Source organism: Manis pentadactyla, chromosome 3, assembly GCF_030020395.1.
Source record: "Manis pentadactyla isolate mManPen7 chromosome 3, mManPen7.hap1, whole genome shotgun sequence".
Classification (NCBI taxonomy): domain Eukaryota; kingdom Metazoa; phylum Chordata; class Mammalia; order Pholidota; family Manidae; genus Manis; species Manis pentadactyla.
Genome location: NC_080021.1, coordinates 43,830,660 through 43,854,974, shown reverse-complemented (window position 1 = coordinate 43,854,974; position 24,315 = coordinate 43,830,660). Strand labels below are relative to the sequence as shown.

Below are 24,315 nucleotides of genomic sequence, written 5' to 3'. Positions count from 1 at the left end.
AGGTGGCATTTGATGGAGGGAGTGAGAGGGTCCTCCAGATGAGACTGACAAGACAAAGTTAAATACAAGCAGGACAAGGCTGCAAGCTGGAGTTGCTATTAGGGTTGGAGCGCAAACAACCTAAGCAGCATTCACTGAGCACCTACTGTATGCCAGGTACTGTGATTGTACAGGGAGGCAGAGTGGATTAAGGATGAATGAGGGACAGTTCTTGCCCTCAAAGCAACCTAGAGTTTAATAAGGATCAGTTAAGCTGATGGTAGAGCTGTGGAATGCAGGTTCTTGATACAGTTCACTAACTTTGGGGATTATGGCCTGGAATGACGATGGCCTTGGAAACCAGTAAGATTCAGGATGGCCTCAGATTGTTCTGACAGTTCAGAATGCCCAGAATGTCAGTTCAGCTCTGACATTCCAGCAGAAAAATTCCTGCACACTCTTGGCTCAAGGTAGTCACTCAGAGCCTGCAAGCAGCCTGCTGGAAAACCAGTCCCTTAGGCTTCAGGTCCCAAAATGCCAGTGCAATAGCTCAGACAGAATGGGTTCCTGTGCTTTTCTGTCAGTTGGCACTGAAGCCTGGTGGAGAATATGGGCTCAAGTTTAACATACTGCGACTTCTCTAGGAAGCAGCTGAAATTTGAGAGAATAAAGTGGAACTGTTACAGAGGTCTGGACCTGTCTGTCTTAGGAAGGTTCCAGTCATCGCAACTTCTGGAATGAAGTTTTATTTTAAGAGGAAATCTAATGAAAGCCAATGTAGTAAGGAAAACATTTCTTATAATTCCTGTTAGGAACAAACATTCAGTTTTATTTTTAAAAATAGAACAACAATGAGTGTTGCCTATTTCTAAACACAAATGTTATGTAGAAGCTTAACGGTCTGCTTTATTTGTTTCTGAGCTTTCATGAGATACTGGTGGTAAACTATCAATTTACTAAAACCATTAAAAAAATTATGCGTCTACTCTGCCTCTAATTCATGCAAGTTACTCTTTTGGCAGGATTAAGTTGAATTTTAATACTAAAATTCTTACTGAAGAGCTAAGAAGCCGTAGAACTGGTATACTTAGTGAATGATCCCTCTGCAGATTAAGTGTGTGATTTGCTATTACCAAGTGCCAGTAATATATAAAGAATGTGCTCATGTGGGTTTATCTGCATTTGTCATTAAGGCTGTGCTAAGCCAGTGAGCCCTGGAATCAGCCACTGCTCCTCGCAGGGTGCCCTGCCTGGCATCTGTGTGAACCTGGGATGCTGCAGAAAGCTCTGGACTGCCCAGGTGATGGCAGAGCTCTCAGCTGTGCTGATAAAACTCTGAGCGTGGCCAGCCCTGCAAACATTTGGTGGGCCTTGATGGATCTCTGGGTGGTGATTTAGCCTAAGTGCTATCATACTGTTGTGTATATCATCAAGAAAGTCTTAAATGATTTGAGTGTTTTGTGGCTTTTCCAGTAAGAGAGCCCCCCAGTGACTTTGTGGCAAAGAGAATGCCTGAGATGGCTTATAACTAGCACTGGGGCCACTGAAACTCGGATGGGTTCAGTGGCTGTAATGAAAGAAGCACTTGATAGGTGCTTAGGTCTCAGCCATCTTCCTTCAGTTGATTTGGCTACATAGGCTTCACTCAGGGGTGATCATCTGTGGTCAGCCCTTGACTGTATGTAAATTGTCAGGGTGTTCTGAGGAAGTCCAGAAATGTGGGTTCGAAGGAACAGAGGAGAGGGAGAGGTAATCACTGTGGTGGAAAGCTGAACAGTAAGATAAATAAATAAGTATGTTTATTAGTCTCTTACCATTCTGACTCCCTTTTCTTTCCTTTCTCAGAGAGCAGAGCTGACGTCTGATAAAGACATGTACCTTGACAACAGCTCCATTGAAGAGGCTTCGGGAGTGTATCCCATTGATGACGATGACTATGCTTCTGCATCAGGTTCTGGTAAGGCTGTCCACGTCCTCGCTCACCCTCATTCTCCACGCTTGCACACACACAAGTTCTGTTGGAACTTCCTTAGGGGAGATAGGCAGGATACACAGCGATTTAGAGTTCGCTCTTTGGCGTTGAAGTGCCCAGGTGCAAATTCGAGCTCTCTGCCACTTATGCTGTGAGATCCTGGGAATGTATTTAACTTGGCTGAGCCTCAGTTTCCTCATCTATAATATGGAAGGTAATAATAGTCCCTACCACATAGCTTCCTTTTGAGGATTAACGGGGTTGACATATCTACAGCTCTTAGTGTTTGGTGCCTGACATGTAGTCAGCGTTCTGTCAACAGTAACTTTTAGTTTTATTATTAAGGCTTTTAGAGTGATGTCATGGAAGCCAATCTTAAAGAAATCCCTCAAACACTAGTTTTGTAAAACCACCAGCCCTATATTTAAAGATTATAGGTGAGATCAAAGCAAGTCATAAGGCCAGCGCAGATTGCACCTCTTAGTAAAACGAGCTACAAAGTCACATTGCAGAGGAGGAATGAAGGATTCTGGGATTTTTGCAGTCTGCCATACCTGGTAAACATTTCACCTGTGCCAGGAATGGCCCCCAAGAAGCTGAGAAAGAGAGCTTGTACATATGTTTAATTAATGATCAAGTCAGGAATTTGTGGTCAGCAGTATGGTAGGAAAATCTTACCCAAGACCTTCCTTGCTTTGGGTTTTCACTGTAGATTCAACAGATAGTAAAAGTTAAGCTGAACATACATGTCCAGTAGTTAAATTGGCCTGGGTTCAGGGTGACCAAAACAAATTAAAATCAATTTTATCTTTGTTAGAGATCTAGCTATATAAGGGTGATTGCTCTAAGTTGATAGATGGCAAGTCTAAGAGAGACAAGAGAGGTGGTGGCTGACCCAGTAACAATGAGCTTACAATGCAATCTTAATGTAAAAAATAGCGCTAGTTATTCTTGGGAAAGTGATATATATCACACACACAGAATGAGTGTGGAAGGAGTTGTTCTCCATAGCCCACGACTCTATTAATATCTTTCACTCATGGCACCTCTTTTTTTTTTTAGCACCTCAAAAGTGCTTTGTAACTATCATCTTAAAAATGTCCCAGAAAATAATAAACATGGAAACTTTTTTGTCCCCATTTCACAGATGTTAGAATCCATGAGTTGTTATATATTTGTAGAAGTTATCCGAGTCATTTTGCGGATTTCTGCCAAGATCATCCTTAAGATAATATAAAGAAAGTGGGTACACTGTCTTGCTTTTCTGCCAGTCCTGGAGTGGATCCTTTGAAATCCTGAACCCATAATCAGATCATTGATAGAGCTGACACTTAAATGTGGGCCCACATAGATTCTGTCTTGGCTCCAGCCTTGGGCTGATCATTGCTGCAAAGAAGTGTATCATTCTGGAGTTTGGAAACCCCCTTGCCCTACACTTGGGATTTTCAGCTTAAAGGTAGTAGAAGTTGTAACTAAAATTTGTAAAGCATTTACTGTGTGTCAGGCACTGTTCCTATCTTTATAACATTTCTATAAGGACAAATTCTATTTTTATTTCTATTTTTCACATGAAAAACCTGAGGCACAGAGAGATTAAGTAACCCACCTTAGATTATGCTGTTAGACAGTAGTGCTGCTGGGATAGGAACCAGGGAGCTGGGCTTGAGAGTGCGCTCTCTTCCCTTTGCTACTGCCTCCTGGTGTTGCCAAATCCCACTCTAGCACTAGGAGACCCTGCCTAGCTGATCCCCATTCCCAGACAGAAACTGGGGTCCCAGGATTTTGGTCAGTGTTCCTTTGTCCTCACTCCTATCAAGCTCTCCAGTGAAAAAGCAAATGGACTGGATAAAAATTGGCCAAAGGCCCAGAGGGTTTCTCCCAGGTAAGGAGATGGGGTCATGATGTACATGTAAACTCAAGGATGGACATTAGCAAATGCCCATAAGCAAAGTGACTTAACCAGTCACTTCAACATTCATAGGCCTTTACTGTGTGCCAGACATTAGGCTGTGTTCTTGAGCTATGGAATCAGAAAGACTTGGTCCTTACCCTCAAGGAACAAAAAGTCTTAGAGAAACATAGAAATGAGAAAAAAAATAATTGTAACACTATATCATGGGTTACAGTAACATAGGGAAGTGCAATATAACAAAAATGTCAAAGGTAAATGTTGAGTTCTGGTTAAAGGTAGAAGATTGAACACACATGCCTTCCAATATCCAACTAAACTGACAATAAAGGAGTTGGGCCCAAACTTACAAGGGCAAACAAAACAATAGAGTGGACAAAAACCACAATGTTTTGAAAGCTGGGAAGCAGACGGGCCTGTGGTAACAGATTTGGCAGACATGAGAAAGCTGAGTTAGCCAACAGTGGGGATGGGGGCAGGGGGAGCCAGGAAGCAGCCCACTTAACACAGCAGAATCACCCTGGGGCCCAGGAATTGGTGGCACTAGATGGAGGGTGCAGGGGGTATTAAACTCAGGATGATTGTTTGAAAACTGTTTAAGAAGCAAATGTAGATTCCCTGATTCCTTCCCACATAATGCACCAGAGGGACTCATGTTTTCAACCTCAGAAGAAAACCAGAGGTTTATCTGGAGAGAATAAAACAGTGGGTCTTAGGACTGGGAGTGCACCAGCACAGATGGGGCTGTTGGTACCATACTGAAAACTGGGAAAACAAGTTCTTAGATTGAGTTATTTAATGGTGAGATATTTCCAGTTGTCTTTTCCCAGTCGGTTCCTGGAATGCTGTCAGTCTGGCCTTTTCCCTTCCTGGGGAATTGGACCAACTCAAAGCAAGCGACTCCAGTGGCATTGGGAGCTTCCCAGCAAAACACACAGCTCCATCTTAACTGATGCTGCCCACATTTGACGAACCTCTCCTGTGTGCTCAGAGCCTCTGGTCAGCTTTTCAGTGTTTCCCTCTTAATTCTGAAAAGACAACAAAGACTCCCCCAGACACTTACAGGAAAACTTGTAACACAAAAGATAGAGGCCTCGCCACACCCCTAAAATTGGGAGAGGATAGAAGCTCACAGGGAGAAGATAATTTGCAGAAAAACATACTAAATTTGGAGAGATAAGAAGATGCTTTATGGTGAAACAAGAAGAGAGGTACTTAAAGAAAGAACATTCTGGGAGTGCAGGAGAGTGGAAGTATCATGTCAGAACTGAAAAACTCATTAGAAGATAAGATGATATGAGGATATTTATTCATTCATTCAGCAGGTACTTATTAACCGTCCACTATGTGGGGAAACAGACACCATTCTATGTGCTAGGAATACTTTAGTAAATAAAATCTAATATGGTTTCTCTGGTGGAATACTTTTATTTATTCCTTTCTTTATTTCTGTGTTTCCAAATTTTAAATGTACTCTTTTAAAAAGTAGAAGAAAATCTTAGCTTTTTTTTTTTAAGAAGAGATTCAGTAAACAGTGGGAACATAGAGAAAGAAAGAGCTGCATGATGGAGAGGAGATGGCTTCGATTCTGGGCATGGTGGTGTAAGCAGGGGTTGCACAGTTGGCAGCGGGCTCTGGGGTAGGATGTCTCGGGCAGAGAGGTCAGTGAGAGCTGAAGTTGGGGAGGAGGGAGCTGTCACCACAGGGGCTCCCAGGGTCTGGCTGGGGCAAAAGGGTCAATCTTTTTAATAAAAATAACCAATACAGTGGAAGAGCCACCAGAGGCAGATCGCTCATCTGTCCTTAGCTTAAGAAGTGCAAGCTCGAGGGAATTTTCTACTTTACAGAATGTCTTCTCTCTCATAATAGATTCTCCACACTTCTAGGTTGGTGATTGATATTTGTAACTGTTGTGAATCAAGGGGGCTTGAAAGCCCTTAATTGAAAAATTTTCAGTTCTTATTTGAAAATGTTTTTTGTATGAAAATGATTCATTGGAAGCAAATCAAGCATGTGTAACACCTTGAGGGAAGTCAGGTAAGCTGACAGAAAAGAGCAGTGTACTTCCAGAGACATCACTATTAATGACTTATTTACATAGTATTTTGTGTACACAGAATGCTTTCAAATGTCTGTCACATTTATATCACATTATTACCCCCATTTTATAGATGAAGGCCAGCATTACTTGCTGAAGGCCACAGACCTAATAAATACCAGAGCCAGTACTTAGTTTGGTTGTTTAATGCCAAATCCCACATTTATTCCAATATACTCCACCATATCTTCTCTGTATAAGGAATATACATGCTGGAGTTAAAGGGACTGTTGATACATTAAAACATTAAAAACTGAGCCACAGTCGTGGCCATTGTACTGTTTATAGCATGTTGCCTCTTACCCTCTAAACTACTTAGTACGTTAACATGATTTTATGAGGAATTTGAAGGTATTTATAATTTCTTCCTGTCTGAGGAAGTGAGTGAGTTTGAGTTTTTACAAATTTGACAAATGATTAACTTAAAAAGAATGTTGTATTTGAATGTCAGAAATTCTCAAATGCTGTTCTGGTAAAAAGGCAAAAAAAATAGTGCTCAGGTGGCAGTTGGTGGTTAGTCACTCAGTGAACAAATACTGGGTAGGGCCAGTGTATGCTAAGGACTCTGTTAGGTGCTCAGGCATCAAGCCAGATGCACCCTCAGCCTGTGGCACTTCCAGTCTAGTGGGGGGAGACCTCAGGCAGTAGTTATACAAATAAATATGATTACAAATTTGTGATAAATGTAATTAAGGAAGAAAGATGCTGCTAAAAATCACTTACCAGAGGGCGCCAACCTGATATGGAAGGGAGGCCTTCCCCTGGGAATGACCTCTGTGCTAAGGTCTGGGGCCCTCAGACCAGCCAAGGGCTCCTGGCGGAAGATCAGGAGACCATGGCTGGAGCGCAGGGGACAGCAGGGAATGTGATGCCGAGGAAGCTGGAAGGTAGGCCAGGGCCACGCCGCCTAAGGCCGGGCTGAGGCACTTCACATTCATCCCAAAAGCAGTGGGGTGCCATGGTAGTAATTTTAAACATTATTAAATGTTTAATGATGATGGAGTCCTAGCTAATTTGTGGTCAGTGGACTGAAAGGGGTCTGTTAGGAAGAAGTCAGGTATAGTGGTTCATGGAAAGATTACAGTGGCTCAGATGAGGGTGGTGGCTGTAGAAGGGTATTAGAGTGGAGACATATTAAGGTTAAAATCAGTGGACCCAGATGATGGATTTGATCTGGTGTAAGGAAGAGGGAACCAGAGTTGTGGTTTATAGGAATGGAAGGTTCCATTCACTACAGGGTAACATGGGGAGCAGACCAGGTTTGTTGGGAGAGAGGGAAGGAGATCATGAGTTCTGTTTTAAACAGATTGGAGGTATGTAGTACCTTTGAATCATTCCGGTAAAAGTGTCAAGTAGGCTAGTAGATACATGCATCTAATTTCAGAGGAATGGTCTAAGCTAATGATGCAAACCTAGGCTTTGTGTATATTTAGGTAGTAATTGAAGTTATGAACATGAGTGCAGGAGAAAGTAAAGGGTAAGAAGAAGCTTATGTTGAACCTTAAGGAACTCTGTTACCTGGTGCCTGGATAGAAGAGAATGAACCTGCAAAGGAGAATTAGAAATAGCCACAGGGGTGAGGGGAAAGCCAGGAAGTCAGTTATAGAAGCCTGAAGATATTATGTCAAGAAGTAGCTGATAGTTGACAAGTGTCCAGTGGTGCTAAGAGGTTTGGTTACATGAGGACCACCTCTGGAAAAATGCCGTTGGATGTGACAGTGTGGAGGACATTAGTGACCTTAACAAAACAGTACAAGAGTGTGATGACAGGGAAAATCTGACTGAAGGCAGTAGAGCAGGGAGAGGAGGAAATGGCGAGTATCCGCAGCACCTTTGGAAAATCTGGATGTGGAATGGGGAGAGAGGGGACCAGCCCACCTCAGGTCAAGGGTCAGCTGTTGGGAGCCTGCCTTCTTTGTTTATTGTTGTTATGTGTATTTTAAAATGGAAAATGTAGCATGTTGCTGTGGATAAGGGAAAAAATCTCATGAGCATGAGAGATTGAACCTGTAAGTCAAAGGGCCACTGAGAGTGTTCAGGATAATGGTACAAGAAAAATTGCCAATCTGCCTGAAAGTCCACTTTGAAATCCTTCATCACAGAAAGACTGCAGGAAGATCTGTGTTGAATTCTTGAAGAGAGGGAAGTTTGAAAAAGCCTGGCTCTGTCAGTGTCACCCTTAGAGTTGTCTGATAATGTAGGAATCTGTGTCGATGTTCTCAGCTCATCTCTGCATATGTTCCTAGGAGCCGATGAGAATATAGAGAGTCCAGAGCTGACAACATCTCGACCGCTTCCAAAGATCCCATTCACTAGCGCTGCTCCAAAAGTGGAAACCGCAACGCTGAACACGCAGAACAAGGTACCTGCTCAGACGAAGGTGTGTTTGGTTTTGCACTGCATTATCAGCATTGGAAATGCTCCTTTTTAAAATTGTACAGTATGTTCCTTTTAAGAAGCTGTGTTTAAAATTATGTGAGGGTAGATGCTCTTCTCATTATATTACTGTAAATGGCTCTTTGCTATCTATGATCTTTTTGACATCTACCCACCAATTTTTGTTATTGTTGTTAAATAGACTTTGTTTTGCAGAGCAGTTTTAAGTTCATAGCAAAACTGAGTAGGAAGTACAGAGAGTTCCCATATACTCCCTGTCCCCCCGCTGCCCAGCCTCCCCCACTGTCAACGTCCTGTGCTAGAATGGTTTGTTCCAATCATTGAGCCTGCACTGACTCAGCAGTGTCACCTGGAGTCCCTAGTTTACCTTAAGGTTCACTCATGGCCTTACACATTTTGTGGGTTTTGACAAATGTATAATGCCATGTATTTACATACATTACAGTATCATACAGAATCACTTCACTGTCCTAAAAGTTCTGTGTTCTGCCTCTTCATCCTTCCTGTCCCCTGACCCCTAGTAACCACTCATCTTTTTGCTGTCCTTGTAGTTCTGCCTTTTCCAGAACATCATACAGTTAGAATCATAGGGTAGGTAGCCTTTTCAGATTGGCATCTTTCACTAAGTAATATGCATTTAAATTTCATCTATGTTTTTTCATAGCTTGATAGCTCATTCTACCTACCACTTTTATTCTACAACTTTTATTCATCTATAAGCTCCCCAACTAGCTTGTATGTGAATACTTTTTACAGGGTGCTCCTTCTCAAGGAACTCACAGCTCTGTTAAGAAGCAAAACCTTTTCAGTTTATTTCACTTAAGCCAAGAAAATCTTTCATTTCATTAAGAATTTGTTCTGAGTTAAAACCACTGTGATCTTTACATATGCTGAAACAGAAAGAGACTCTAGGTACTAGTTTCAATAAGTTATTTCTCAAAGTCTCCTCATCCACCCTCAGTGCTATATAAACTTTGACATCTTTCATTGGTCATGATGAATGTAGGTGCACACTTGACCCTTGAAAACTGGGACTAGGGGTGTGGCCCCTGGCATAGTTGAAAATCTGCATATAACTTCTGACTCCCCATAAACTTAACTAATACAGCCTAATGTTGACCAGAAGCCTTACCAATAATATAAACAGTTGATTAACATATGTTTTGAATATGTATGATATACTGTAGTTTTATAATAAAGGAAGCTAGAGAAAACAAAATGTTCTTTTAAATTGTCATAAATCTCTGCAAAATTTTCTAATGCATTTATTGAAAAAAAAATATGTGTAAAAGTGGACCCAGGCAGTTCAAACTCATGTTGTTCCAGGGCCAACTGTATATATTGCTTTTGAGAGCTGACTTATTAAGAAATAAGGTCTTTGGCCTTAGAATAGAGCAAAGCTACTAGCTAATGGAAACCATTAGACTGGTGATTTTGGCTTTATCAGCATTATATTGCAATTAGCTGACCACCCACCACTAGGTAAGTTATTTTAGTTGGAAAATGCATAACAAGGCCTGGGTTTCAAATCCTCGATCTGGCCAAGTTTCTCTGAGCCCATTAGCTTCTCTGAGCCCATACTTCATGGTCCTTGAGAAGATTAAATTTGAATGCATGTAGCATGGTGCTTGAGACCGAGTAAACATTCTGTAAGCCTTAATTGAGTTTGGTTAGAGCTGTAGAGACCAAAGCAGTTCAGCAAACGAGCATATGTAATAACTGCAGTAGTAGACTTTGTAGACAGCCCAGGGGTAGCATGCTGCTTATGAAAACTTAGACACAAAAGTGTCTGCTTTTGGAGCTCACCCATTTGTTGGTTAGAAATAAGATGCTGCCAAGATTTAGCAGCAGACAGGATGTGCAAGGCTGTGTCATGAAGGCAGTGATGAGTCTTTTCTGGAGTAAGAAGAGCCCCTTTGCAGGAAGGAACACAGGCAAGTTTTCTGTCCTTGCATTTCCCTACCTTTGCCAGAGTGCATTTGTTCTTCCCATTCCCCCTGACCTCCTAATGCATGAAACAAGGTGGTGATGACCTACTGGATGGGCTTCTGCAGCCAAGTCAACCCTCTCCTGCTGGGACTGTGCTCTCTGAAGCATTAAGATGGGTCAGTTACTATTAGTGGTGGGCTGACTTCACAGGCCAGGAAGTTCTGTGAGCTCTGCGGCAGACGTACTGGCATGTGCTGGCTCCATGTGTGGGAGCCACCCCGTATAATGGTATGAAGTTGAATGAATGAAAGAAGGGAAAAGGGAAGAAGGTGCAATTGATAGTAGGATGGCTGAACACCTCAAAGTGTGTGTGATTCAATTAGCCATTGTGACTGTGGAAAGATACATTTGACTTGACCACATTTTTATTTGACCATTTTTCATGACTGGAAAGTCTTGAAGTCAGCAACCATGAGGACTCAATGGCTTGAGGCTAGAAACTCTGTGTTGACTTTCAGTGATAGAGTTATATCCTAAGCAGAACCTAATTTGATTGAGTTCTGACCAGTTGATAACAATGGGTTGAAAATTGACTTGCATTTTTTAAAATTTGCCTTAAAGAAGTAACGATGTCAGATAAAAATACAGAAGATAGATACTTGGCAGAAGAGCTCAGAAATTAAGGGTCCCAAAGCATTTTAATATATTTATATTCCTGGTATCATTTGTTCAATGTAGTAGTAATAAAAACTCATTCATTTGTGGGGGATTTATTGAGTGCTATTTATTATGTGTCAAATAGTATTCTAGATACTGATAATGATGATGTTGATAATGGATAACAATAATGGTGATTAAGTTTTCTATTTTGCGGTTACATGGTACAGCCAAATTAAACATTGCCTCTTGGATACCATTAATGTAGACTTTGCTTTTGAATGAGCCTCACAGTGGCATTAATGTCACCATTATAGATATTCTATCTAGTTTGTTGTACATTTATGTGACAAAACTAAAAAGCACAGAGTAGAACATTGCTCGTAATCTTTTACTTCCATTATATTTCCATGGCATCCAAACAGCCATATGTGGATGTGACAGATCCTTAATTGGCTTCATTTAATAATCTCTGCTGCCTTTTTGTGATTTTATTTTGTACCTGTATACAAGAGTTAATGTATTTCAGAGTCTTTTTATACTGTAGGAAGAATTCTTTTTAGTCAAACCTCTGCTTTCAAACAGCAAAAGTTTTCCACTTAGAGAATGAGTGGAAGCTTGTGCACTGATGGAAGTGCATAGTGGCCCCAGTTCTGTAGAGGTCTCCTGTATTCACACCCACAGACCCCTGAAATGCAATCTTCTTCTTGCCTGCTGGATCAGAAACTGAGTCCAAGGGAACTGAAGTATCAGCTCTCTCAAATGATTTTAGGGACTCAGAAATCCAGGAGGGAAATTCTGTGATTTGTCATAATAATGGGACAAAGATGATAAGGATTAAGTTAAGCTTAGTCTCTAAGAGCACAGTAGCTACTTCTGTCATCGTATTCACTACCAGAATATACCTCTTCCCCTTGTCACAAACCCGAGTACTATCTAACTTGTTTTCTCATCTCTTCCCCAACCTCTAGTGAAAGTGCTAATGAGCAATAAAAAGGTTCCTAGAGTAGAACCCAGGTCATCCATTCTCCCATCTGTTGAGTTGTTTGTCTTTCCAACAGACAGCCAATTAGTGATGGGCTTTCCATGAGAAGAATGGAGAAAACTCAGGCAACAGACTGCCCTGGAGCCTCTCTCTTTGGCTTTACTATGGTATCTGAGGTCCTGGGAAGATCTTTCATGTTTTCTTCTCTTACAATAACATAGAGAATAATGAAATTTTACGTGCATGTTGGGCAGCAGTGGTGTGATAATTTCTCTGTGGCCTCCACTTTTTATAAATCATGGCAGGTTGGGGTTTAAGGCAGTGCAGGGTTTTCTGCAGCTTCAGAAGATAAGACAGCCATTCTTCCTTACATGTCATTATGCCATCTTCTGTGGAAGTCTAGTGCTCTGTTCATTGAAGCAGGGACCTACTGATCTCACTCTGGAGTTCAAATGGATCTACTTGGTCTAACTAGTGATCCTTCCTAGAAATGCCAATGATCTTAAAGCACCCCAAGAAGGTCAAGTCTTTTTTTTTTTAATTTTATTTATTTTTGATATTTTGTTATCATTAATCTACAATTACATAAAGAACATTATGTTTACTAGGCTCCGCCCTTCACCAAGTCACCCCCACACACCCCATTACAGTCACTGTCCATCAGCATAGTAAGATGCTTTAGAATCACTACGTTCTTCACTGTGTTGCACAGCCCTCCCCATGCCCCCACTACATGCTAATTATACATGCTAATTGTAATACCCTCTTTCTTTTTCCCCACCCTTATCCCTTCCTTCCCACCCATCCTCCCTAGTCCCTTTCCCTGTGGTAATTGTTAGTCGATTCCTGGGTTCTGTGATTGTGCTGCTGTTTTGTTCCTTCAGTTTTTCTTTATTCTTATATTCCACATATGAGTGAAATCATTTGATACTTGTCTTTGTCTGCCTGGCTTATTTCACTCAGCATAATACCCTCTAGCTCCATCCATGTTGTCGCAAATGGTAGGATTTGTTTTCTTCTTATGGCTGAATAGTATTCCATTGTGTATATGTACCACATCTTCTTTATCCATTCATCTATTGATGGACACTTAGGTTGCTTCCATTTCTTGGCTATTGTAAATAGTGCTGCAATAAACATAGGGGTGCATATGTCTTTTTTAAACTGCTGCTTCATTCTTAGGGTAAATTCCTAGAAGTGGAATTCCTGGGTCAAATGGTATTTCTATTTTGAGCTTTTTGAGGAACCTCCATACTACTTTCCACAAAGGTTGAACTAATTTACATTCCCACCAGCAGTGAGGGAGGGTTCCTCTTTCTCCACTACCTCGCCAACATTTGTTGTTGTTTGTCTTTTGGATGGTGGTGATCCTTACTGGTGTGAGGTGATATCTTATTGTGCTTTTAATTTACATTTCTCTGATGACAAGCGATGTGAAATGAAGCTTCTTTTCATGTGTCTGTTGGCCATCTGAATTTCTTCTTTGGAGAACTGTCTGTTCAGCTCCTCTGCCCATTTTTTAATTGGATTATTTGCTTTTTGTTTGTTGAGGTGTGTGAGCTCTTTATATATTTTGGATGTCAACCCTTTATCGGATCTGTCATTTATGAGTATATTCTCCCATACTGTAGGGTACCTTTTTGTTCTATTGATGGTGTCCTTTGCCGCACAGAAGCTTTTCAGCTGGATATAGTCCCACTTGTTCATTTTTGCTTGTTTCCCTTGTCCGTGGAGATATCTTCATGAAGAAGTCACTCATGTTTATGTCCATGAGATTTTTGCCTATGTTTTTTTCTAGGAGTGTTACGGTTTCACTACTTACATTCAGGTCTTTGATCCATTTTGAATTTACTTTTGTATATGGGGTTAGATAGTGATCCAGTTTCATTCTCTTACATGTAGCTGTCCAGTTTTGCCAGCACCATCTGTTGAAGAGACTGTCATTTCCCCATTGTATATCCATGGCTCCTTTATCATATATTAATTGACTATAAATGTTTGGGTTAATTTCTGGAGTCTCTATTCTGTTCCACTGGTCTGTGGCTCTGTTCTTGTGCCAGTACCAAATTGTCTTGACCATTGTGGCTTTGTAGTAGAGCCTGAAGTTGTGGAGCAAGATCCCTCCCACTTTCTTCTTCCTTCTCAGGATTGCTTTGGCTATTTGGGGTCTTTGGTGTTTCCATATGAATTTTTGAACTATTCCAGTTCATTGAAGAATGTTGTTGATAATTTGATAGGGATTGCATCAAATCTGCATATTGCTTTGGGCAGGATGGCCATTTTGATGATATTAATTCTTCCTAGCCAAGAGCATGGGATGAGTTTCCATTTGCTAGTGTCCTCTTTAATTTCTCTTAAGAGTGTCTTATAGTTTTCAGGGTATAGGTCTTTCACTTCCTTGGTTAGGTTTATTCCTAGGTATTTTATTGTTTGTGATGCAATTGTGAATGGAATTGTTTTCCTGATTTCTCTTTCTATTAGTTCATTGTTAGTGTATAGGAAAGCCACAGATTTCTGTGTGTTAATTTTGTATCCTGCAACTTTGCTGTATTCCGATACCAGTTCTAGTAGTTTTTGAGTGGAGTGTTTGGGGTTTTTTATGTACAGTATCATGTCATCTGAAAATAGTAACAGTTTAACTTTTTCTTTACCAATTTGGATTGGCTGTAATTCTTTGTTTTGTCTAATTGCCATGGCTTGGACCTCCAGTACTATGTTGAATAACAGTGGGGAGAGTGGGCATCCCTGTCTTCTTCCTGACCTCAGAGGAAAAGCTTTCAGCTTCTCGCTGTTCATTATGATGTTGGCTGTGGGCTTATCATATAAGGCCTTTATTATGTTGAGGTACATGCCTCTATACCCATTTTGCTGAGAGTTTTTATTATGAATGGATGTTGAACTTTGTCAAATGCTTTTTCAGCATCTATGGAGATGATCATGTGGTTTTTGTCTTTCTTTTTGTTTACGTGGTGGATGATGTTGATGGATTTTCAAATGTTGTACCATCCTTGCATCCCTGGGATGAATCCCACTTGGTCATGGTGTATGATCCTTTTTATGTGTTTTTGAATTCGATTTGCTAATATTTTGTTGAGTATTTTTCCATCTACGTTCATCAGGGATGTTGGTCTGCAATTTTCTTTTTTTGTGGGGTCTTTGCCTGGTTTTGGTATTAGGGTGATGTTGGCTTCATAGAATGAGTTTGGGAGTATTCAATCCTCTTCTATATTTTTGGAAAACTTTAAGGAAAATGGGTATTATGTCTTCTCTGTATGTCTGATAAAATTCCCTGGTAAATCCATCTGGCCTGGGGGTTTTGTTCCTGGGTAGTTTTTTGATGACCGCTTCAATTTCTTTGCTGGTAATTGGTTTGTTTAGATTTTGTGTTTCTACCTTGGTCAGTCTTGGAAGGTTATATTTTTCTAGGAAGTTGTCTATTTCTTCTAGGTTTTCCAGCTTGTTAGCATATAGGTTTTCATAGTATTCTCTAATAATTCTTTGTATTTCTGTGGGGTCCGTCATGATTTTTCCTTTCTCGTTTCTGATTCTGTTGATGTGTGTTAATTCTCTTTTTCTCTTAATAACTCTGGCTAGAGGCTTGTCTATTTTGTTTATTTTCTTAAAGAACCAGCTCTTGGTTTCATTGATTTTTTTTCTATTGTTTTATTCTTCTCAATTTTATTTATTTCTTCTCTGATCTTTATTATGCCCTTCCTTCTGCTGACTTTAGGCCTCATTTGTTCTTTTTCCAATTTCGATAATTGTGACGTTAGACTATTCATTTGGGATTATTCTTCCTTTTTTAAATATGCCTGGATTGCTATATACTTTCCTCTTAAGACTGCTCTCGCTGCGACCCACAGAAGTTGGGGTTTTGTGTTGTTGTTGTCATTTGTTTCCGTATATTGCTTCATCTCTATTTTAATTTGATCATTGATTCATAGATTTAGGAGCATGTTGTTAAGCCTCCATGTATTTGTGAGTCTTTTTGCTTTCTTTGTACAATTTATTTCCAGTTTTATACCTTTGTGGTCTGAAAAGTTGGTTGGTAGAATTTCAATCTTTTTGAATTTACTGAGGCTCTTTTTGTGGCCCAGTATGTGGTCTATTCTGGAGAATGTTCCATGTGCACTTGAGAAGAATGTGTATCCTGTTTCTTTTGGATGTAGAGTTCTATAGATGTCTATTAGGTCCATCTGTTCTAGTGTGTTGTTCAGTGCCCCTGTGTCCTTACTTATTTTCTGCCTGGTGGATCTATCCTTTGGAGTGAGTGGTGTGTTGAAGTCTCCTAAAATGAATGCATTGCATTCTGTTTCCTCCTTTAGTTCTGTTAGTATTTGTTTCACATATGCTGGTGCTCCTGTGTTGGGTGCATATATATTTATAATGGTTATATCCTCTTGTTGGACTGAGCCCTTTATCATTATGTAATGTCCTTGTTTATCTCTTGTTACTTTCTTTATTTTGAAGTCTATTTTGTCTGATACTAGTACTGCAACACCTGCTTTTTAATCCCTGTTGTTTGCATGGAATATCTTTCTCCATCCCTTGACTTTTAGTCTGTGCATGTTTTTGGGTTTGAGGTGGTTCTCTTGTAAGCAGCATATAGATGGGTCTTGCTTTTTTATCCATTCAATGACTCTGTGTTTTTTGAATGTTGCATTCAGTCCATTTACATTTAGGGTGATTATTGAAAGATATGACTTATTGCCATTGCAGGGTTTAGATTCGTGGTTACCGAAGGTTCAAGGTTAGCTTCTTTAGTATCTTACTGTCTAACTTAACTTGCTTATTGAGCTATTATAGACACTGTCTGGTGATTCTTTATTTCTCTCCCTTATTATTCTTCCTCCTCCATTCTTTATATATTGGGTGTTTTATTCTGTGCTCTTTTGTGTTCCCTTTAACTGCTTTTGTGGGTAGTTGATTTTATTTTTTGCCTTTGGTTAGTATTTGGTTGGTCTGCTTTCTTTGCTGTGATTTTATTTTCTCTGGTGACATCTGTTTAGCCTTAGGAATGCTCCCATCTAGAGCAGTCCCTCTAAAATACCCTGTAGGAGGTGGTTTGTGGGAGGCAAATTCCCTCAACTTTTGCTTGTCTGGGAATTTTTCAATCCCTCCTTCATATTTAAATGATAATCGTGCTGGATACAGTATTCTTGTTTCAAGGCCCTTCTGTTTCATTGCATTAAATATATCATGCCATTCTCTTCTGGCCTGTAGGGTTTCTGTTGAGAAATCTCATGATAACCCGATGGGTTTTCCTTTGTAGGTGACCTTTTTCTCTCTAGCTGCCTTTAAAATTCTGTCCTTGTCCTTGATCTTTGCCATTTTAATTATTATGTGTCTTGGTGTTGTCCTCCTTGGGTCTCTTCTGTTGGGAGTTCTGTGTACTTCCGTGGTCTGAATGATTATTTCCTCCCCCAGTTTGGGGACGTTTTCAGCAATTATTTCTTAAAATACACTTTCTATCCCTTTTTCTTTCTCTTCTTCTTCTGGTACCCCTATAATGCAAATATTGTTCTGTTTGGATTGGTCACATAGTTCTCTTAATATTGATTCATTCCTGGAGGTCCTTTTATCTTTCTCTGCATCAGCTTCTATGCATTCCTGTTCTCTGGTTTCTATTCCACCAATGGCCTCTTGCATCTTATCCATTCTGCTTATAAATCCTTCCAGAGATTGTTTCAATTCTGTAATCTCCTTCTGGATGTCATCTCTTAGCTCTTGCATAATACTCTGCAGCTCCATCAGCATGATTATGACCTTTATTTTGAATTCTTTTTCAGGGAGATTGGTTAGGTCTATCTCCCCAGATTCCTTCTCAGGGAAGGATGTCTGGGTTAGTCTGGTCTGTATCAAATTCTTCTGCCTTTTCATGGTGATGGAGGTGGTTGCAGTAAGCTGGTGCCATTTGTCTGCTGGGAGAACGTTCCTTGGTGCTGGTTTTTGGCCTTCCTCTCCTGGGAGAACAGTGACCCCTAGTGGCTTGTGCTGGGCAGCTGCATGCAGACGGGGTTTCTAATTCTTGCCCGGCTGCTGGGAAAAAAGCTCTGCCCTGCTGCCTCAGGCTGCTGCTCCACTATGGCGGAGCAGCGTTGGAGGGGAAATGGGCGGGAGGCTGTTTATCTCTGTGAGGGCCCTCCGAGCTGCACTGCTGCCTGGGGGGTTAGGGCGCCCGGAGTTCCCCGGGATTCCCAGCTGCTAGGCTAAGTGTCCCGGGACGTTTCCGTCCAGCTGTGGGGTCCCTGTCCCTTTAAGTCTTTCAAAAAGCACTCTCTTTTTTTTGTCCCAGGGGCGCCGGATGCAGGGACCCACTCACAGGCTTTACTGTCCCGTTTCCCTAGTATCCTGCACCCCATGCACTGTTTGTCTGTGCTCCCTGTGCGGATGGCTAGGGCTGGATGTTTAGCAGTCCTGGGCTCCCTCTCCCTCCCTGCTCCGACTCCTCTCCTCCCACCAGAGTGGGAGGTGCTCTCCCCGCTGGGGTGAGGGGCACTCGGGTCCCGCCTTGCCACAGCTTGTATCTTACCCCCTTCGCGAGGGGCTGGGTTCTCGCAGGTGTAGATGTACCTGGCTGCTGTCCTGTATCTTCTTGTCTCTCTTTTAGGGATAGTTGTATTTGTTGAATTTTCAAAAATATATATGGTTTTGGGAGGAGATTTCCACTGCTCTACTCATGCCCCATCTTGGCTCCGCCCCAGGTCAGGTCTTTTTATATTATTTAACCCTCTAGACCTAAATAGCCGGCTGCCATTTGGGATGAATCTTGGGTTTAGGTGAACCGTGGCCTTCAGAAAGGATCACTTAACTGGGCCATGGTTTATAGAGACCTAATGAAGATGGTTGGCTATTCTTAGGAAGAGCAGTAGAGCTAAAAAGGATTATTCCCTACAGTGATAGCCCAGTGGAATTGAATATGCTTTTTGTCAGCTGTGTTGGCCAGTAGGAACTTCACCCTGATAGAGAATAGCCAGCTTATTTGAACTGAGTTTTTCCATTCTCTAATCCAGTGGTTTTCAAACATAGAACCACCATGGTTCTGGAGAGCTTTAAATAACAAAAATCAGTGTCAGCTTCCCTACCCCAGACCAACTGAAACAAAATCTCCAGTGGTAGCCTGTTTTTTTTTGACTTGGCAAGTGATTTCAGATTTCATTGTAACCTTTGGTCATTCTCACAAGATGGCCAGCATTGGTGCTGACTGTCAGAAAGCCAAAAGATGATTTATGCATTGATGTGGTAGATTATAAAAATGTTCTTGGTCTTTAGAGAGGTAAAAGTCTTCATTAGAGGGCTTTGTTAATGACAAAAGGACAATGAAAGAAGTGAAAATTTTGGATTGGAGTTAGGAGAACTGCATGAACCAAGGCACACATGTTGAGAATTGATCTTGGTCAGCAGGTGCCAGTAGAGATGGCCTTTCAGGGTTTCTTACTAGAGATGAAGCAGTGAGCTAGGGGGAAGGCTGGAAGTGGCCCAACACAACACAGTTAGGAGGTTGCTGCAAGAACTTGTTGGGTGTCATGTGATAAGACCTGAGTAAGGTATGGAAATGAGAATCCAAGGAAGGCGCCTAATTTGAGAGAATGGTGAAAGCAAATTGGCAGGACTGTGACATGCAAAACATACAATTTGAAATATGCTAAAATAACTTTGGGGGCCTTAAAGAATAGTTGGCACCATTAATGCAAGTAGAAAAGAAGGTGGCTTTGTTTGATGCCACAGTCATGGTTTAGTGTCCTGTGGCTGCTGGGTGGATGGGGATAATGCTAACTTGAGATGAGGTTGTTTTCTTAGACTTATACTTCAGAATTGTGAAAAACACAAGAACTGGAGTATCCTTCATTAGACAGATGAAGAGAGTGAGGTCCAGAAAAGTTGTATGACTTGGTCAGGATCACACGGGAGCTACTGGCAGAACCTAATCCCCCCGAAGTTCTAGTCCAGGGTTCATGGAAGGTGTGGGGAGGGAATGAGTAGAGGCGAGTATGGCAGAGTAAGCCTGAGGGTCCACAGAGTGACAGCAGGCAGAGCCCTGGGAGAAGCCCTGTCAGGAAGCTGTCATCACAGTGCCCTGTGTAACAAGGAGATCCAGAGGCAGGAGAATCAGGGCAATGCTGGTGGGCTGGGCAGCAAGAGGAACATGGTGGCCTGAAGTCAGAAGTGTGGTGAGAAAATAGAGATCTTATGAAATGTCAACAAAAACAACCATATCATTGGGATTGTCATGAACTCACTATCTATCTATCTTGTCTGTATATGTGACAGGTATTATACAAAACCACGAACCATGTGCATCTGGTGTAGGACTCACCCATGGTATAAATATCACACAAACTAATTATTTCAATTATTTCCTAAACTCATTGTTTGTTAAAAAAAGAAAGAAAGAAAGAAAGGGGGGTTGGATTTTAGAATATATTTACCTATTATGTCTTCTTTCTAGCATATTACTTTTTAAAGAAATCTTTATGATCTTTCCCTTTTCCCTTTATCAGTCACCTGAAGAAATTGATAAGGAAAAAGTTCACCTCGCTGACTCAGAAAGGAAAATGGACCCAGCTGAAGAGGATACAAATGTATATACTGAAAAGCACTCAGACAATCTGTTTAAACGAACAGAAGTCCTGGCAGGTGAGTAGCCCGCTGGGGTCTTTAAATAGGCCTTTTTGTCTCAGTGATATTCAGAGGTTTAGGCAAAGCTTGCTGAATGTCATCTTTCTGCTAAAAGCAGTCTTGAGGGTCTCTCTCTTTGCAGAACGCAGCGGGGAACAGGAGTGGCAAGAAGAGGAAAGTTAAAATTTGAATGGGTTCCAAAAAGCTGGACTGGGGGATGGCACGGTGTGCAGATCAGTCTTGTTCCCAGTCATCCTGATTTCAAAATAAACTTAAAGTTCTTTATGGGGAGGGCTGTGGACACAAATAATGCTCAAGGTATTAAGGATGTTGTCCCTAATTGTAACTTATCTGATGACAATATTAACATCTGATTTTAAAGGAGAAGATTTGTAAGATTTAAGAACACTTAGTCCTTGAGAGGATAATCCCAAAGCCAAAACTGAAAGGAAATTTGCATGCTTTTTAAAAAAAATTTAATCGACTTAAATTTCGATTATATGTATTTTGTGTTTTCATTGAAAAAGCAATTAGAAGACTAGGCTGTGAAATGTGAGTATTGAAATGACTAAAGAATTTTTAAATTCTTTAGTCACAGCCAGATTTTCATACTGAGACTTTTGGGTGATATTATTAATACCAATCAAAGAAAGTATTGTTCCTTCCTGAGGAATGTCAGATTTGCATAATTACCCGGTTGCCTCATTGAATCCAGTTTTTAAATGTTTTGGGGGTTTTCAAATTAAGCCTTTTATAAAAGTGTAAATAGTCTGGGCTTGACAAAGCTAATTTCTCCAACCCTTGGATCTCTTCTAAAAGTCATCTTTCTTTCGGTGTGTTTCAGCCGTCATTGCTGGTGGAGTTATCGGATTTCTCTTTGCAATTTTCCTTATTCTGCTCTTGGTGTATCGCATGAGAAAGAAGGATGAAGGAAGTTATGACCTCGGAGAACGCAAACCATCCAGTGCTGCTTACCAGAAAGCACCTACTAAGGAGTTTTATGCGTGAAACTTCCACTTAGTGTCTCTATTTATGAGATCACTGAACTTTAAAAAATAAAGCTTTTGCATAGATTAATGAAGATCTTTGGTTTTTGTTGTTCTTTTTTTTTTTCATTGAAGAGCCATTTTGGCACTTTAATGATAAAATCCCATTGTATTTAAAACTTTTCATGTATTTCTTTAGAACAACATAAAATTAAAACTTAACATCTGCAGTGTTCTGTGAATAGCAGTGGCAAAATATTATGTTACAAAAACTGTCGATGTTCATGGAATTGGGTTAAACATTTATGCACAAATACAAAATGATTGTTTTTATCCTATGGTTCGAAGATGAAAGCTGTTTAATTTGTGTCAGCATGTCTCAGATTGACTTTACCAAGTTGGTCTTACTTTGTTAATTTATCTGTTGTTTCCCCCTCCTCTACTCTCCCTCCTTGTCCCATTTAATACAAAACACAAAACTCTGCCTTTGTAGCTGTTACTGTGCAATTTGTCTTCAGATAATTCAGATATTGGTAGTTCAGTGCAGATGTGATTTTCAAATATGTAAACTTTAACCTCCACTTTGTATAAATTTTTAAGTGTCAAAACTATCCGTTTCACAAGTGCTTTGGTTTTCATTACCTGTAGCTTCAGGCAGATTTGCCACAGCAAATTAACGTGTAAAATTGGATTATTACCACCAAACTGTTTAGTCATATATGTCTCATCAGATCTTCTTTTGGGAGGATTTGATGTGAGTTACTGATAAGCCTCAGCAAACCCAAAGATGCTAACAGTATTTTGAGAAGTTGCTGCAGATTCCTTTGGCCACTGTATTTGTTAATTTCTTGCAATTCGAAGGTACGAGTAGGGGTTTAAGGAAAAGTCAGTTTTTGTTCTTAAAAATGCATTTAAGTTGTAAACGTCTTTTTAAGCCTTTGAAGTGCCTATGATTCTATGTAACTTGTTGCAGACTGGTGTTAATGAGTATATATAACAGTTAAAAAAAAGTTGGTATTTTATAAGCACAGACAATTCTAATGGTAACTTTTGTAGTCTTATGAATAGACATAAATTGTAATTTGGGAACATAAAAACTACTGAATAAATCATGTGGCCTAATATTGAAAATGTCACTGTTACAGATTTTGTACATTTTCGATCAAATGTACACCTCCCCTTTGTTGACGTCTCTCAAGGATGACGTGGTTTGATTTGAGTGTTCCATAATGTCTATAAATCAAAACCAAAGAGCTCATCGATGAGGCTGTTTATTACCAGATTTCTTCTGAATTGGCCAGAGGAAATCTGAGTGTATCATCCTGTGTGTGTTTGGGTGTAGATAATGGAATGCTGCCAGAGAGAGAATTGTGAAGTTTACAACCTTTATAGGATAGCTGATGGCAGTATTGAGATGGATGCCTGTTCGTGCAAATAACTTTTAGGACTATAAATTTCCAGAAAACTGAAGGCGGCTTCTGCGACGTTGGTATCTAAGCTTTAGTCTTATAGATTGATTTACCTTTGAAACTGTACCCCAAATCTCTCCTGAAGCTTAACCGAGAGCTAGCTAATAGAAGAGATACCATGGTTCACACTGTAGGGAAGGACACAGCAGAGGGGCTCTGTGCAATGAAAGGAGGGCCTCACTGCTTGGGACCAAAATTGCTGCAAAGCACTGAAGCCTGAGGAGATGGCAGTATGAGGGTGCCCTGCCTGGGTACTTCCTTCTAACTGCATGGTTCCTCCTAGTTTACCATTACTTTTTGCTTTAAACTGTGAGCCATCAAATAGGAAGAAGGCAGCAAAACAACCTTTCCAACATATAATTTACTTGTAACAAAGTATGAATATTTCATTTAGAAAACATTCCCTGAAATTGCCACAGAACTTTTTTTTTTTTTAATTTAAGCAGCACTTGGAGCAGTGTTTACTTAAATTCTTAATGGCCTTAATTTTCAAATTCCTGTCCATCGCTTACAGACTCCATCCACCTTGGAATGATGCAAAGCACAGGGAGATTCAGGTCGTAGAATAACACCTGCTTGGAATGTTCACGCCAGGAAAAGGTTTCTGGCAAATATTTTGTCACTGCTGTAAAGCAAAATATTTGTTAAAGTGCCAAAATAAAGTCTGTCATGCTGAAAGTAAAAAAATCATTGTATATGACTGACATCCACTTTTCTTCAACTGTAAGTTTTCTGCTTAGATTTTACTTTCCTTTTCAAGATGCAGCAAGTAGTACTATAAGAAGTGTTACTAATGAATACTGAGTTCAGGAAAATTTTGGTAAAATATAAACATTAAAGCCAATGTGAAAATATCCTGTTTTCTTAACCATATGTAAATGATTTCCTTTGTATAAACATGGCTTTGTGTTTGAGAGACTCGCAATATTCAAATGGTCCCATTTTCAGCTTATAGGGGTACGTGGGATGAGCTCACATTTTTTAAAAGGTTTTAGCTGGAGGTTCATAGTGCCTGAACTTCAGGATTAGGACCTGCTTAATCAAATTGAACTTAAATTGAACAAGATTACAGAAATTGCCATCTATTAATGTTAAAAGTTGATAGTTTGGATAAATGTTTAGTGAATTGGTATTTTGAGAATGCATTTAATTTTTGCAAATAAGGCAAAATGTACTTGCTTGTTGAGGATGTGGTCTATTTATATTGGGTCCAGGAGACTAAGCTAAGTAAGTGGAACATTATTAACTCACTTTGGTTGCCCTAAAGAACTAAAATGTCCTACAAAGTGTGCTGGGTCCTACAAGAATAAGTACA

At 40.3% G+C, this 24,315-nt stretch overlaps 1 protein-coding gene across 3 annotated transcripts in view; it reads left to right on the top strand.

The window, feature by feature from the left end:
• SDC2 (syndecan 2) overlaps positions 1 to 22,653 on the top strand; it is a 103,472-nt gene extending 80,819 nt beyond the window's left edge. For 2 of the 3 annotated variants that reach the window (XM_057497875.1, XM_057497877.1), the window contains exons 2-5: positions 1,825 to 1,936; positions 8,205 to 8,338; positions 20,428 to 20,563; positions 21,390 to 22,653. In XM_057497875.1, the coding sequence (XP_057353858.1) occupies positions 1,825 to 1,936; positions 8,205 to 8,338; positions 20,428 to 20,563; positions 21,390 to 21,553 (546 nt within the window). In that variant the 3' untranslated portion in view covers positions 21,554 to 22,653. The remainder of the gene's footprint in view (positions 1 to 1,824; positions 1,937 to 8,204; positions 8,339 to 20,427; positions 20,564 to 21,389) is intronic. The other variant, XM_057497876.1, reaches the window with a different exon arrangement.
• The last annotated feature ends 1,662 nt before the right edge of the window (positions 22,654 to 24,315 follow it).